This window comes from Glycine soja, chromosome 11 (assembly GCF_004193775.1).
Source record: "Glycine soja cultivar W05 chromosome 11, ASM419377v2, whole genome shotgun sequence".
Taxonomy (NCBI): Eukaryota; Viridiplantae; Streptophyta; class Magnoliopsida; order Fabales; family Fabaceae; genus Glycine; species Glycine soja.
Genome location: NC_041012.1, coordinates 37,729,168 through 37,745,377, shown reverse-complemented (window position 1 = coordinate 37,745,377; position 16,210 = coordinate 37,729,168). Strand labels below are relative to the sequence as shown.

Below are 16,210 nucleotides of genomic sequence, written 5' to 3'. Positions count from 1 at the left end.
CATAAATCATATTTTTGTCACCCCTATCAATGACCCAAATTGGTTCCTCAAAATGCCAAGTCAAACAAATGGAAGGAATAAATTTTCTTACATTAGTAATCTTGGGGGACTATAAGGGTGTTTTTTTACTTATAAAAACAATTTTTCTCATTTTGCATAAATTCCAATGTAAAATCTTTGGATAAGATTAATGTGTGTGTACATCCCTATCACTTTCAATAGTTGAGAATCAATTCTGTATAGTTAATAAATAAAAAAACACGATTGCCAAATAAACATATAACACGCATGCATTTTTACGAGGGATTGAATGAGACAAAGCCAGAAATATATTTATGTTGTACAGAGACTACGAAGTTTTGTTGCGTTCCTTTAGTACTAGCTGCTGCTTCTGCTTCTTTTGTCCCTCTGTTTTGAACTTGTGCACTATAGTTGGATGTTTTTATTTTTGATATATAACAATTTTATATTGGCCAAATGAGAATTTTGATCCCTTATTTATATATTTGATTTTAGTTTAGTCCTCTGAGATTGGAAAGATTCACTTTGGTCCCTTAAATCATCCTATTGAATCAGTTTATTATACTGACTTTGTCAACTTGATGACACTGATGATATGTGAGTGATTTTGTGTCACCACCCAACATTAATAATACAGTTAGTGAAAAAAAAACTAACGAAATGATTAATTTGGTCCAGCAGACACACTTTTAGGAATCAAAGTGATTTTTTTTTTTAATTACAGGACCAAATTCAAACCAAAATTATAGATAAGGAACATAATTCTGTTTCAATCTTCTATAAACAAGCGTCTATGTTATTACTATTTAGATGAAGATAGGCTCAATACACTCCATGTTGGGTTGGTGTTGTTGGATTAATACAACCAAGCTTTGATTTAACATTAGTCTGTGTCATGCTCCACCTAAAGTTCACGTTGTAAGAAAATATATGAATTATGACCAATATTCAATTGAGGATTGGCTCTTGCACTGGCATCAATGATAAGATTAAGAAAGTTTCGGGTTTAAACGTGTGTTTGCATTATCTTGTCCTGTATTTTTTTTTTTAAAGTGAAAGTTTCTTAAGAAAAAATAACAAAATGATTATTTTTTTAAGAATTTCCAAATGTGCTATAAATTGTAGCCTCTTGGATATGCTTAGTCTAATTCTTACTCTACACTCTACATTCATGTTAGTTTTTTGAAGTATTGAACCAAAAACTTCATCCAAATCTCTCTCAATTGAGTCCATTTCACGAATAGTTCTAGCAATTTATTGTCAGTACTTTATGCATTACCAATGCTGCATTATGCAGTCACACATAAGTGTTCCAAAGAGCCCAAGAGAGAACCTATAACAAAGAAGATGCCAACACAAAGAAAATGCTTGAAGACGAAGAAATTAATGGGAATGAGAGAAAGAGAATGAAAGGAAAACAAAGAAGAGAATCTCACATGGCCATAAAACTATATTAGAATTCTTCCCTAGCTCTTTTGCACATAAAGAGACAAATTTACTTGCATTTGAAGCATATGATTTGCTTTATTTCATTCACATATATACCATCTCTTTAAAGTGAGAGCATCTATACAGATAACTGGAATCTTGCTTTTCCTTTCTTTCCACAGAATTTGGGTAGTTAAACATAACTTGAATATAATACATTGGCCATGTTTAACTGCTACATTGATGTGTACAAAAAACTATATACACAGATAGGACAATGACAACATTAATCGCATTTGGACTAAGTGAAAACGCACAAAAGCAATCTCTTACGTGACTTCTGAAAAATTACTAATTGTTCTTTTCTATTTTAGGAAAATATTTGAATGATGCTATAAAGTATTCAGACTAACTAAGTTACATCATTTGAAAATTTCCTAAAATAAAAATGTTCTCACTTTTCTTCCTTGTGTGATGAGTATTTATTTTTGTTAAAAGGGAAAATTAGAGGGGCAAATGTTTGCATCCTACTCATTTACATAAACATGGGTGTGGTCATAATTGGGAAACTGTGTTGATCAATTATCCTTCACTCACACTGCTTTACCTAATTTTAGCACACTCATTAAACAAAAGTACACAGCAAATAGAAGAAGAAAAAAACAAAAAAAGAAAGTGATAAATTTCCTGAAATATTTGCATTGATTTGGACAAGCAACAAGTAAACTTATTCTTGTAGTAGTAGCTGTTAGAAGAACTGGCTAAAAGCAGAGAGAATGAAGAAAGTATATAATAGCAATATTATACACATGCTATTCATATAAGCGGAGCAAAAGAATTAACAAAGATGCTCTCACATGCTTCATGGTAGAAGCTTTCTTTAATTAAGCAAACTCTCACACCTACCCTATAAATGGATGATTGCATGAACAGCTCTCTTCATTAACAACAATTTTTTCTCATTCTCTTCAATGGAGGGTCTTCAGAAATTCCTTCATTTCTTCTTTGTAGCTTCTCTTCTCATCAGCACTACAGCAATTTCAGATCACACTCCCAAGGTTCATACATATACACACACTTCCACTTTAGCTTATTATGTTCAATTTTGTTATATGCCAAATTCTCAAAAGCTTATTTTGTTCTATGCAGCCTTATGTTGTTTATATGGGAAATTCATCACCAAACAAAATTGGAGTAGAAAGCCAAATAGCAGAATCATCGCACCTACAGCTATTGTCATTAATTATTCCAAGGTTCATTATCTAGTTTATTATAACTTCACATTATTCACTTTTTATCTATAACCATAATCACCGTTGCAATCAAAATCAATTGAACTTATGGAATGGACATGTTTTTTTTTTTGTTTTTTCTTTTCCATTTTCTCAGTGAAGAAAGTGAGAGGATTGCTCTAACCCACCATTTCAGTCATGCCTTTAGTGGCTTCTCTGCAATGCTTACAGAGAGTGAAGCTTCTGCACTGTCTGGTATTTGATCTTTGTCTTCTAGCTCCATTTTTTCCTTTTGTCTGCTCCAGATTCTTAACTTGCATGATTCTTTGACTTTTCTAATGTTTTGTTGGGAAGGCATTGTCAATATTCTTTTTTTATGGTTATTATTTAATTATAGACTTAAAGTCACTAGATAAAAAGAGCATTAATTTTAGAATATGGTTTTTTTTGCTTAAAGCAAAATCAATATACTACTTATTATGTGGCTGGAAGTGAATTTTGGTGTCTATTGTATCTATTATTATTACTGTGCACTAATAATTTTGTTCACCAACCTTAACTACACTCACAATGATGTAAAAGACAGATGGGCAATAACTTTATGAGGAAAATGGATGATTTAAATAAATAAAAACGTATATTTAAGAGCTAAAATTAATAAATGAAAAAAAGAAGAATGTAAAACAACAATATCTTAATGGTTCCAAAATAGAGATCTGAACATAAGTGAGTTCTGTAGTGGGACAGGGTGGCACGGCCCCCAAACTTTTTCATTATTTTATATTTTTGGTTGTTGCATTTCAATATTTTATACATAAATATATGTGATTGTGTGCGTGGTATGTGGTTTTGTACTTTCAATTTTCACATAGAATTTTGTTCCTCTTTGTTATTAATAAAATAAAGAGTTAAATGTAATTTTTTTTCCTTCTCAAATTTTAATTTTCTTATGTTAAAATGAACATGTTTAGTTTTCTTACTTTTTAAATTTGTCATTTTAATCTTATTATTTTAAAATAAAGATATTTAATTACCCATTTTTATAAAATATATGATTTTGGTCTTTCCATAAAACTGAAAGCATTAATTATTATGCAATTAACTAATAAGATATAAATTAAACAAATAATTGATCTACAGGTTAAATATATTTATCATTTTAACAATTTTGTTTTTGAAAATAAGTAGAAAATACGAAAATATGTATTATTTGGCCACAAATAAATTTACTCTAAGTAAATTAATGTATATCAAATGCAAAGAATAAATTTTAGGGTGTTGTTAAACACTGATTAAAGAATTAATAGAAAAAATATTTTATTAAAAACTATATAAGAGCACTAAGCACATTTAAGAAATTATATGGGATGGCATTTTTAACGTATCTTAATAAAAAAAAATTCATTTTATTTTTTAATAAATGTCCTAAGATGCCAATTAGCATTTACTTAAATTTTATCTGCCATAATTAATTTAGTATGAGTATAACTTTTGATTCTGTCATATTAAACTTTATAACAATCTTTGTCAACCATTGAACAAATGTGATCGATATTACACTTTTTTAATCGGTATTAATGAGATCGGGGTAACTTATCAATCATGTAACATTGTTTAATTTGCATTACATTCTCTCTTTTTTTGTGCGATTTGCATTACAATATTACAAGTGCGAATTTGTAATATTAAAAATAATATAATACGTCATTAGTATATGATCGAGCTTCTTAAACATATTAGCAGAAATTTAATTTTTTAATGATGCGTATGGACAAGATTACCTTACTTCTAGCAAAAGACAATACGATCAATAATTCATTTTATTGGATCTGAAAAAATATATTGAAACTAATAAGAATTTAAATATCCAGTGTTTTAGATTTTTCAAGATTTAACAAAACAATTTAATTAAAATATACTAATAACATAAAAATTTCTACACTGACATTTAATAGTGAATTATCACATGACTAAAAATTATTAAATGTTTACCATAAATATTTTAAAAATATATTGAAAGCAATTTTTTATTAATTAACAGTGTAAAAAAAAATTACACTGATAATGTATTAAAATTAAATTCCTCATTTTCTTAAAATCTATTTTACAGACAGAAATTATGAGGCTTGAGAGCAACGGATCTTGGCAGTCCATTGCCTCCATTGTAATAAGTATCTGTCCAAAAAAACAAAAAACAGAGTTCATGCACTTCATCTATTTTTTTTTTTTATATAGATACTGTTTCATACAAAAAAAATTAAAATTCTGTGAAATGTTTTACAAAAACATACCGTTTGACGCTAATGTTTCGCAACAAGTTTCATAATGTTAAATGATAATTTAGTGAATTTTAAAATATTAAGAATTATTTAAATGAAAAACATTTGAATAAAAATGTTATGTCTATTAATCATAATGACAACTTTTATACATAAATTTTTATGCACAAAAATTTTACACTTTAATTTCCTAATAAGTAAACCACACACACAAGTGAGTAGTCCATATACATTTTTTCTTTATTTTTTACCCTTTGTTCAGTACTACAGAAAAGCCAATTATGTTAATATAAATAAATGCAATAAAATTATAAAAATAATAATTATTAAACAAGATAATTTATGATAGTGTTGATTTGTAAACAGGTCACGATGGTGTGGTGTCTGTGTTCCCTGATCCAGTGCTTGAGTTACACACAACGCGATCTTGGGATTTCTTGGAATCAGATTTGGGAATGAAGCCTTATTATAGTCATGGCACTCCCACATTACACAAACACCCATCAACTGATATCATTATTGGTCTTATAGACACAGGTAACTTAATAGCTCAATAATAATTCTGATTTCATATTCGCTTTGTCATTTTCAAACGTCTACGTCCTAAATTGGGTATTTTAGGTCAAATTAATCTATAAGCTCCTATCTTATTTGGAAAGTTAAACCCATAGAGTCGGTGATGGGAATATGTATTGAGTTATGTTTAAGCTATTTTTGAGATGTTATGGTCTACAAAATTAAGATAAAGAAAATAGCAAAAACATAACTCAATACATATTGGGTGTGGATGGATTTATACAATATACACCGATGTATAAGTTTTTTTTTTAAAATGTTGATATATAAGTTAAATTCTACAACCTCCTTCTAAAATAAAATAAGTATTGGATTAGATTATTTTACACATATAAAAAATTAATTAATTAATAATTTTATAAAATTAATCATATTAAATAAATAAAAAAGAATAATCTTAATATTATATTCAAGAATTTAAGTGATATTTATTAAAAGTATTGTAAAAAAAGTAATTAATTATAATTTTTTTCTTAAATATGACACTTATTTTACGATGGAATAGTAATAAGTAACTCATTGTAATTGGGTTAATCAATTTTAAAATTTATCAATTTGATAGTTGACTCATTATAATTGGGTTAGTAAAAATGAATTTGAACGATTCAATCCAAACCGTTGAATTATAAGTTTGCGAATCGATTTTTACCTATTTGCATCCCCTAATGTTTTATAAGATTAAAAAGTAATTAATTTTAAAAAAATAGGAACTTATTAAATTTTTAAAAATAATATAAGTAATTAATTTAACCTTTATTTTACTACTAATATTAATTACTATTGCACTTTGCATTGATGTAAAATAAAGGAAAAACACTGATCAATGTTTAGGAAGAGAATTAACTACAATATTCAAGACATTTAGAAGTCTTTAATGTAAATTAATGTGAGTATTACTGAATACTTTTTTTACTGAATACTTTTGCCTACCATTAATAAAATGTATTGACTACGCATTGTCTTACTTTTTTTTGAAGGAACTCATTGTCTTACTTAAAAGATATAAATAAATTAAGAAATGGAACTTTTATAGCAAAAGGATTATTAGTACAGATAAGGTTATGCCAAAGGCAAAATTATTACCTTCTTTATCCTCACAGATTAATTTAAGTGCATTCCAACTAGATTTGGCTCATTGCGCGGCATTACTTGACACGACTCTTTTTGTCACACCACTTCACTGTACATAGTCAAATAAAATAATTTTAGATATAAACCCACCTAAACTTCACATGCATTTAAAAGAAAAATCTAAAATAAGGTACAGTGATATAATTGTTTTATTCCTTGTTTTATAATCAATTTATTCATAATATTGGTTTTGAAAATAAATCATCAAATATAATTTTGTAATAAATATTCCCCTATCTACCAAGAATTTAAAATCTCGATAAAAGCAGAAATCTACGTGATCACAAAGCGTGAAGATGGGGATGGGTTTAGATAGTTGGCATGATGTTTTAGATTTAAATTTCGTTAACATTATAGTACACAAAAAAGAGAGAAATAATTAGTTTAAATGTTTTTTAATTCATATAAATAAAGTAATGTTTGATTTTAATCTTTCAAAATTAAATCTTCCCCTTTTATTCCGTGATTCATGCAAACGTGTCATATGATTTCTATCTTCATAAACAAGAGACTAAAAGAGATGATTTTTTGTGAATTACAAAAACCAAATAGGATATATTTTCATAAACAAGAGATTATCTTAAAACAAGATGGCTTATTCTATAGGGACTAAAAATTAAAATTATCTTATTTAAAAAAAAGATTAAAAACATATTTAATTAACTCCGAAAGCGTCAATACGGTTTTATTCAATCAATTAAACTTCTTTGTTTATTATACCCCCTTCTGAATATATATAAATGGTTATAATCTTAGGTTATTAATTGTTAAAAATTAAATTATAAGAACTTATTTGCTGAAGAGTTAAAGTCAATGATCCCAAAAACCACATTAATATTAATTTAAAGTTTTAAGATTGGATATTGCATTTTATTTCAGTTAACTGAGTTAAGCACATGATCCTAGTGATAGGACACAGAAGGGTGATAATATTAACTCCGTGTTGTGTTTGATTCAATTGATAAGAATAACAAGAAATAAATAAATAAAACACTGAAATAGTAATTGCAAGTTACAGGGGACAGTACCTAACCAGCAACCACAGTCATACCCAAATGTTTACGGTGAAAGTGAATTGTGGCTTCAGATAAACTTTATTTGCAATGTTAAGAGAGAATTTTAGCCAACCACTACTCTTAGGTCTTACCCAAAAATGAATCTCCTAATTATGTTTGTGAAATATTGAGTCAAAAACCAAAATGAGACAGCACAGTGTTGAATACCATACCATAGTAGCATGATTATGATAGGGACCCCCAAAACATATGGTAGTCTTCTCATGTGAAACTGATTTGTCACCACTCACTACCACTTTTTAGGCCATTCACCACACTAGAACCCTTGTGGTTGAGGCCTATTGACAGTTGCAGCATCAACATCTATTGTGTATAAATTGCAACTCATTCTGGCCCACAACTAGCTGTTATGATTGCAACCACATATTTTTTGTTTAACAAAGCACAATAACTACTCATTTTCCACCTCACTTTATGCCAACTGAAACCTTTACTAGCTTATCTTGGTATGTTGTGTCATACGGTGATATGGGTATCCTTTAAGAAGTGTGTGCTTATATTTAAAGCAGAGAGGATGTGAGGCTGGCCTCTTTAATGCAAGCCTCTTACTGAGGCTCAATGATGAGTTTGGCAAGTGAAAAAAATTATAGAAAGAAAACAGTAGGGATGTAATTAACTTTTCTCTTATAATTCTTCCTTTGATTTTCAAATCTAACAAAAAAAGCAACAAAGTGGGGCATGAGATAAGTAACCTTTTCTCACCTAACTCTTCCTTTAATTTTACACCCTAACAAAAAAGAAACACCATTATTCTTAATATTTTTTTTAGTCGTTATAATTTTTTAAAATATTTCTATTTTTTTTGTTGCTATTAACTTGTAATCCTACTTGATATGCCGAGGTGATCTTTTCTAAACTACCTCAACACCTAGGTTGTGTTTAGGTTATCATTTGGTTGAATATAATCAATTTTTTTTCCATCCATCAACTTTGTTGCTTATTTATTGGGTGCCCGAAAAAGTGTAAAAGATTGATTGAAACCTCTTAAACGGTAAATTAACCAAACACACACTTAACAATAACAAATTATCGTAAAAATCAAAATGAAATAAATATACATTTACAGTATGTTTGGATGAGAAATTTTGAAATTTTAGAAAATTTTAAGTTTTAAAAATTTTAATTGCTTTAATTAAAATTCTTTCATTGTTAAAATTTCTTGTATGGATAACAAGATGGCTTGGTAGATAGTTAGATGAGCTTATCCCAAATGGAGGAGCAATCATCATGAACGCCACTCTCTTACAACCCCCATTCTCTCCTTTCCAACATGCCACCACCACAACCTCCCTGGAACCCCGTGACCATAAGCTTCTCTCCCTTCTTCGCAACCGCAAAACCAAAGAAGCCTAGCTTGCTTACTCCCACTCCACGCACCTCCCTAACCCCACCTGCCTCAGTTGCTTGGTCTCTCAGCTCTCTTACCAAAACACACTCTCTTCTCTCACGCATGCCCAATCTATTGTCATGCGCCTCCGCAATGAGCGCTAGCTTCACCACCTCGACGCCAACTACCTCAGCCTCCTCGCCATCTCCACCACCCAGGCCAACCACACTCTCTACACCGTTTCTCTCCTCCGCTCCATGCTCCACTCCGACTACCTCCCCCACGTCAAGGCCTAGATCGTCGTCATCGCCCGCTTTGCCTCCTCCCCTGACCATGGTTATGATCCCACCGAGACCCTCTGTGAAAGCCGCTAGAAATTTTAGAATTTCTTCGTTTTTGAAAGAATTTAAAATTTTGAGTTTATAGTTAAAAACAAATTCCATTTTAAAATGCCTAAACCTTAAATTTCTTTTAAATGAGCATCCAAACAGATTATTTAGGTGGGGGGATTTTAAATCTTCTGGATAATTACTTTTTTCATTTTAATTCCCTCATCCAAACACACTCTTAATGATCATTTTAAGAAATTTACAAGGATTAAAACAACAAAAGAAATATATTAGAGAGAATAAACACATGATTAAGCTAATATATATAAAACTAAATTTTGTTTTTCTAACTCTTTAGGCTACATTTGGCAAACTAGCTTCACCACATGATGTGTAGAAAAACATATAACGTTTAGAACTTCAAAGTGAAATAATTTGAAAACTTTTCAAGCATTGCATTCAATTTCCTGCTGCTCCAAAACAACCAACAGAAATTGGGAAAACCTGAGGCACACGGATTTTTACATACTTTACATTAGTGGCACCACTCCCCATAAACCTATCCTTTTCTCCCACAATTGAATGATTAAGTTGGTATGTACAAGTGTAAAAGAAACAACTTTTCTTTTGGTTGCTTCATATCCTAGCTACAGTATTGAACCCTTTTGAAAAAGAAACCAAAAGGCCTTTATAAAAACTTGCCAAATTCCCCACATTTTCCTAAAAACATTAAAGGGAATTTCCCAAGTTACTTTTCTGGCTTTTCTCATATCACCATCCAGACACAGACACACACTTTCTCTAGGGAGCTTTACTAGAAATTTGTCCTAGCGTTGTATAGCTTGATTGTAGTACCCTTGGTGTCCCTTTAAGTTTAGAGCCACAGACATGATGGTGTGAAGTTGAAACAGCATAAAGATGCAATGAGGTGGCCCTTTTTAGTTTTTAACATTCTCAACTTGATCTTCTGAGAGTTTAGGGTCGTTTTAAATATTGAAATGTTTCTTGTTTTAGTTTAAGTGCAATTACAGGAGATATATGATTGATCTAATGGTTGGAAAAAGGTGAAAGGAGAAGGAAAAGAAAAAAAGTCATGGGTTTGAATTTTAACAAAATTAATAAACTAGCATTTGCGGATAAAAATTAAAAGTGCAAATACATCACAAATTTTTCATGAGAAAATAGTATATGTTCTGACATTGTAAAGAGCTTTTGCGATATATAATGATTTATAATTGATTTACAGTATAAAAACTTTTATACTGTAACGTATAGAAATTAATGTCCAATTTTATTTTGTTTCTTATTTTTATAAGTTTGTATAGGTAACATTGGAAATAAAAATGAAAACAATAAAAAGTTGTTTTGATTGTTTCCTATACAAACTTTTATATAGCCAAATCTTGCCATCCACTCAGTTGTTCCCGTCTCATTGCTTGTTTAAAATATATAAACCAAGTGATGTTGGGGGGTTTAGGAAATTATTGAAAGGGAAGGAACAAATAAAAGTGAAAACAACAAAACATTCTAAAATGGATAAAGCATCTTACATATCAAATATGCATATATATGCTTACACTGGGATATGTGACAAAATCATAGAATTATGTAGATGATAAAAATTGGAGCAACCGTAATTAGATGATAAAATTGTGTAGATTCGAGGTAATGTGAGTGGAGTGTGAATGTAGAAATATTCTTCTAAAATAAAATAAAAATGTAATCAGCTCCCTAGACTTCATGTGCTTTCACAAATTTTGAATAACTTCCCTCATTTTGAAACTTCTAAAATAAAAACTCTTCCTAAACTACATCCACTGCTGATGCATAAATTACAAATACCTTAATGTAGAGTTTGCATGTTACATATTACGAACAGTTTTGTTTGAATATAATTCAATTATTTTATAACATATGACGGTTCTGCATCTAGGGATATGGCCAGAGTCTCCTAGTTTCAGAGATGAGGGTATAGGGGAGATTCCTTCAAAATGGAAAGGTGTTTGCATGGAGGGTCGTGATTTCAAGAAATCCAATTGCAATAGGTGATCATCCATTCTCTTACAAATGTTTCTAATAAAAATGCTCATATCTATTCATAAAGTCTTCTAGTAATCATAATTTAACACTGACAAAATTACAAATTGATCATATGCTACACTTAAATTCTCTTTATAAAACTGCAGAAAATTGATAGGTGCAAGATACTATAAGATTCAGGCTACATCAGGTGACAACCAGACTCATATAGAAGCAGCCAAAGGTTCCCCTAGAGATACTGTTGGACATGGAACTCACACTGCATCAATAGCAGCTGGTGTTCATGTCAACAATGCTAGTTATTTTGGTTTAGCAAAAGGAACAGCAAGAGGTGGTTCACCTTCTACTAGGATTGCTGCTTATAAAACATGCTCAGATGAAGGATGCTCTGGTGCCACCATACTAAAGGCTATTGATGATGCTGTGAAGGATGGAGTAGATATAATCTCAATCTCTATTGGACTCAGCTCACTGTTCCAGTCAGACTTTTTGAGTGATCCTATAGCCATTGGAGCATTTCATGCAGAACAAAAGGGGGTCCTGGTGGTGTGTTCAGCTGGCAATGATGGTCCTGATCCTTTCACAGTTGTGAACTCTGCACCATGGATATTTACTATTGCAGCTTCTAATATTGATAGGAACTTCCAATCAACTATTGTCCTTGGAAATGGGAAATATCTCCAAGTAGGTTTCTTGATCTCTTCTTCCAAGCCAAAGAGAAGAATGGTTGATTTCTTAGCATGATTTCTTTTTCATGCACCAAAAACCTTAATTTTCTCCTTTTGTTTGTGTTGTTAGGGTACAGGCATTAACTTTTCAAACCTTACTCATTCAAAGATGCATCGTCTCGTCTTTGGAGAGCAAGTAGCTGCCAAATTTGTCCCAGCATCAGAAGCTAGGTACCTAATTGTGACTATTCTTGGCAAATTACTGTCATCCTCTTAAACCTAAAATAGCATAGTATTATTTCATGTGTTCCAATTTTGATGGTCATTTTTTATTGCCAAGAGATTATTGAAAAGAATGCAATAGGTAAAGTTAAATGCAATGCATAGAAATTTAACATTGATCTTACTATTTGTATATATTACAAGTACATTATACCAGCAAACAATGGCATTTTTGAAAGAAACACAGATTGAGATTGTACATATTATATAATAGAATCAGTACCACTCATACTAGATAAATGCAGATATTAGGATGTAAAGATTATACCTTAAAAAGGTAAGCTAATTGTTCTCTGAAATGCAGGAACTGTTTTCCTGGATCACTAGATTTCAACAAAACTGCAGGCAACATTGTTGTTTGTGTTAACGATGATCCAAGTGTTTCAAGGCGAATCAAGAAGCTAGTTGTACAAGATGCAAGAGCCGTAGGGATAATACTCATTAATGAGAACAACAAAGATGCTCCCTTTGATGCAGGTGTATTTCCCTTCACTCAGGTTGGCAATCTTGAAGGGCATCAGATCCTAAAATACATAAATTCTACCAAGTAAGCATTATCAACCTTCACATTTGTTGATTAGTGATTTGAAGTAGTTTTTCCCATGTCCTGTGTGCAAACAAGATTGCAAATTGTGTTATGCAAAAATGGTGATATAAAATTTTAAATGCATGTAAAGTGGTGGTTATCTAAAACAACTTTCATTGAAGGACAAATAATAATTAAACATACACACACATACACATATTTATGTTCATTTGAATGTAAAAGTTGAAAAATAATATGCTAGCTGTATGCTTAGTCTATCATCCCTCTGTTACAGGAACCCAACTGCAACAATTCTTCCAACAACAGAAGTTGCTAGATCTAAGCCTTCACCAATTGTTGCATCTTTCTCATCCAGAGGTCCTTCCAGCCTTACAGAAAACATTCTCAAGGTATTTTTCTGCCCTATATTCCTACATGAAGTTTTCATTTCATCCATTAACTCAAATCACATAAACATCTTGAGAACAATGCGCTGAATGTTTCTTTCACATTATGGAAAATTTGTTGTCCAGCCGGATGTCATGGCTCCAGGAGTTGGCATTTTGGCCGCTGTGATTCCCAAAAGTAAGGAACCAGGAAGTGTTCCAATTGGGAAAAAGCCATCCTTGTATGCCATAAAATCTGGTACATCTATGGCTTGCCCACATGTGACAGGTGCAGCAGCATTCATTAAGTCAGTACACAAAAAATGGAGTTCTTCAATGATCAAATCAGCATTGATGACAACAGGTACTAGACAAACGCCCTTATCTAGTCTTTTAAGGATGTGTGTGATGCCTTCTGAGCACATTTGAAAATTTTTGCTCCTGAACACATTTCTTTCTGTTTTCTAAAAGTTTGTCCACTTGAGTAGAACACTTGAAGAAAACATCTTCCAACTGTTTCTATTTTTGGGTTTTTGCAACACTTGTTTTGAAACAACTTTTAAAACTTAATAGATTTTGGATGATAGCTGAGTAGTATGGAATTGTTTTAGAAAACAAATTTTACCACAAAAAAGTGAAAAGAGAATCAAACATGTCCTTATGCTGTTTTGTTCCTATTCCATTCTTCAGCTACAAACTACAACAACATGAGGAAGCCTCTTACTAACAGCTCAAACTCCATTGCCGGCCCACATGAAATGGGAGTTGGGGAAATTAATCCACTCAGAGCTCTCAACCCTGGCTTAGTCTTTGAAACAGATGTGGAAGACTATCTCAGATTCCTTTGTTATTTCGGCTATTCACAGAAAATCATAAGGTCAATCTCTGAGACTAACTTCAATTGCCCAAAGAACTCCTCTGAAGACCTTATCTCCAGCGTCAATTACCCATCAATATCTATAAGTACACTTAAAAGGCAACAAAAAGCAAAAGTGATCACAAGAACAGTTACCAATGTTGGATACCTTAATGCCACATACACCGCAAAAGTGCGTGCACCTCAGGGATTGGTTGTGGAGGTCATCCCCAATAAACTTGTGTTTTCTGAGGGTGTTCAAAGAATGACCTATAAAGTCTCATTCTATGGCAAGGAGGCCCATGGTGGATACAATTTTGGGTCTCTAACATGGCTTGATGGTCACCATTATGTTCATACAGTATTTGCTGTCAAAGTTGAATAAATTTGCACACACATACACATATTTAAACAGGTCACAATATGTAGCAACATGATTGTGACATTCTTTTGCCTAACTTTATATTGTATGTATGCAGGAATGAGCTCCACATCCAACATACAAATGTCTCAATGAGACATTAATGTTATTAACTTGTGATTATTTGACCCTGTTGCATTTAATGAGCCTACAATAATAGAAACTTCATGATTTTGTCCAATTGTTGCTCTTGTCAAAATCAACGCTTATAATTTCTTGGTTCCAATTTCCAAAGAATAAGAGCCACACAAGAAATAATCACTACAGAATCAATGTCCCAAGTTATAAGTCAATAACTGTATAAAACAAGATATACTGTATATCACAAAATGGGATGGGAATTTGTCAGGTGATTCGTGAGAGTACTATTAAGAAATTTACTAGCATAACACAAAACCGCTATCATCATATATGAGTTCAATGATTAATTTATCTTTTAGTGTGTTAAATGCATGCAAAAACGCATTATTAAATTTAAACATAACATCATTTTGACAAAACTACTAGCCTCACACATGAGTTCAGTGATTAATTTCTGTTTCAGTAAGTTAAATACATTCAAACACACATCTTTAAAGTTAAACATGACATCTTTATTCAAAAGACCAAACAAGGGTTTAGAGATCTTACAAAAGTTATAAAACATTTTTTTGAAACACGAAACATCTTTATTCAAAATTCAAATTTAGGTTTAGCAGTTTTTTATTTTGATTCCTCTGGGTTAGCAGGTTTTTACATTTTTCTATTTTTAGTCCTGTAAGTTGCCATTTTTCTAATTTTAGTTATTGTAAGATATTTTGCTTGTTTTTAGTTTTTGTAAATTTGTATTTTTTCAATTTTAATTTTAATTTTTTCATTTATAATAAGTTCACGTTTTGAAAAAACACAAATTTATGAAATTGAAATTAGAAAAATGAACTTACATTGAACAAAAAGTGAAAAAACACTAAAACCAAAACATATTTAAGCAACAAAATTAAAAAAATAAATATCTATTTTGGTCCTTAAAAGTGTAGGCAATAATAAATTGATCCATTAAAAATTCAATTTAGTTTCATACCCAAACATTTTCAAGTTGCATTTTTTACACATTCTAAATTTAAATTTTTCATCTTTCATCCACTAAATTGTAGTGTGTCACCCTGCAGGAACCAAAATATAAATATAAAAGAAGATAAAATTCTAAATTTAGTTAACAAGTGATGTTTATGTCACGTATCACGTTTGGGTTATGACTGCATGAAAGATGAATTGGGAGAACCGTAAATTAAATTATTAAGAGATCAAATTCGGAAGATAAATTGAACGAACAAAAATAATTTTGCCAATATAAAAAACCAAATCATACGTACCGAAGCCACTCTTGTTCTCTTTACGTGTCTTCTATGACTATTGTTCTAGTTCTAGGTGGGCTTCTGTTGCTTCAAACTAGGCATTACGACATCGTTTGACAGCATAGTCACTGCATCGTTATGGGCTTTCATGGAATGGAGCCATTCATCTCTAATAGGTAGCGAATGACCCAATCCGTGGTGGCTCCCATTCCCGACAACTGTTGTTGCATTTCGTTACTTTGAGAATCTGAAACGGCATGGCGTTTCGAACGCGTGCAGAGTGGCTTCGAGTGTGGTT

The 16,210-nt window shown here is 31.2% G+C and overlaps 1 protein-coding gene across 1 annotated transcript; it reads left to right on the top strand.

Moving 5' to 3' along the window:
* Positions 1 to 2,232: 2,232 nt before the first annotated feature.
* LOC114372943 (CO(2)-response secreted protease-like) lies at positions 2,233 to 14,759 on the top strand. The gene is made up of 11 exons (XM_028330511.1): positions 2,233 to 2,507; positions 2,599 to 2,702; positions 2,839 to 2,936; positions 5,327 to 5,497; positions 11,333 to 11,444; positions 11,586 to 12,123; positions 12,238 to 12,338; positions 12,694 to 12,936; positions 13,211 to 13,325; positions 13,449 to 13,665; positions 13,992 to 14,759. The coding sequence occupies exons 1-11, from the start codon at positions 2,421 to 2,423 to the stop codon at positions 14,540 to 14,542; spliced, it is 2,337 nt and encodes a 778-aa protein (XP_028186312.1). The 5' UTR covers positions 2,233 to 2,420; the 3' UTR covers positions 14,543 to 14,759.
* Positions 14,760 to 16,210: the final 1,451 nt, after the last annotated feature.

Bases quoted from the DNA above. Each gene is read 5' to 3' on its own strand.
- LOC114372943 (XM_028330511.1), top strand. From the start codon at position 2,421: ATGGAGGGTCTTCAGAAATTCCTTCATTTCTTCTTTGTAGCTTCTCTT. The intron at 2,937-5,326 runs GTATTTGATCTT...ATTTGTAAACAG, and splicing joins TGAAGCTTCTGCACTGTCTG to GTCACGATGGTGTGGTGTCT. The intron at 12,339-12,693 runs GTACCTAATTGT...TCTGAAATGCAG, and splicing joins GTCCCAGCATCAGAAGCTAG to GAACTGTTTTCCTGGATCAC.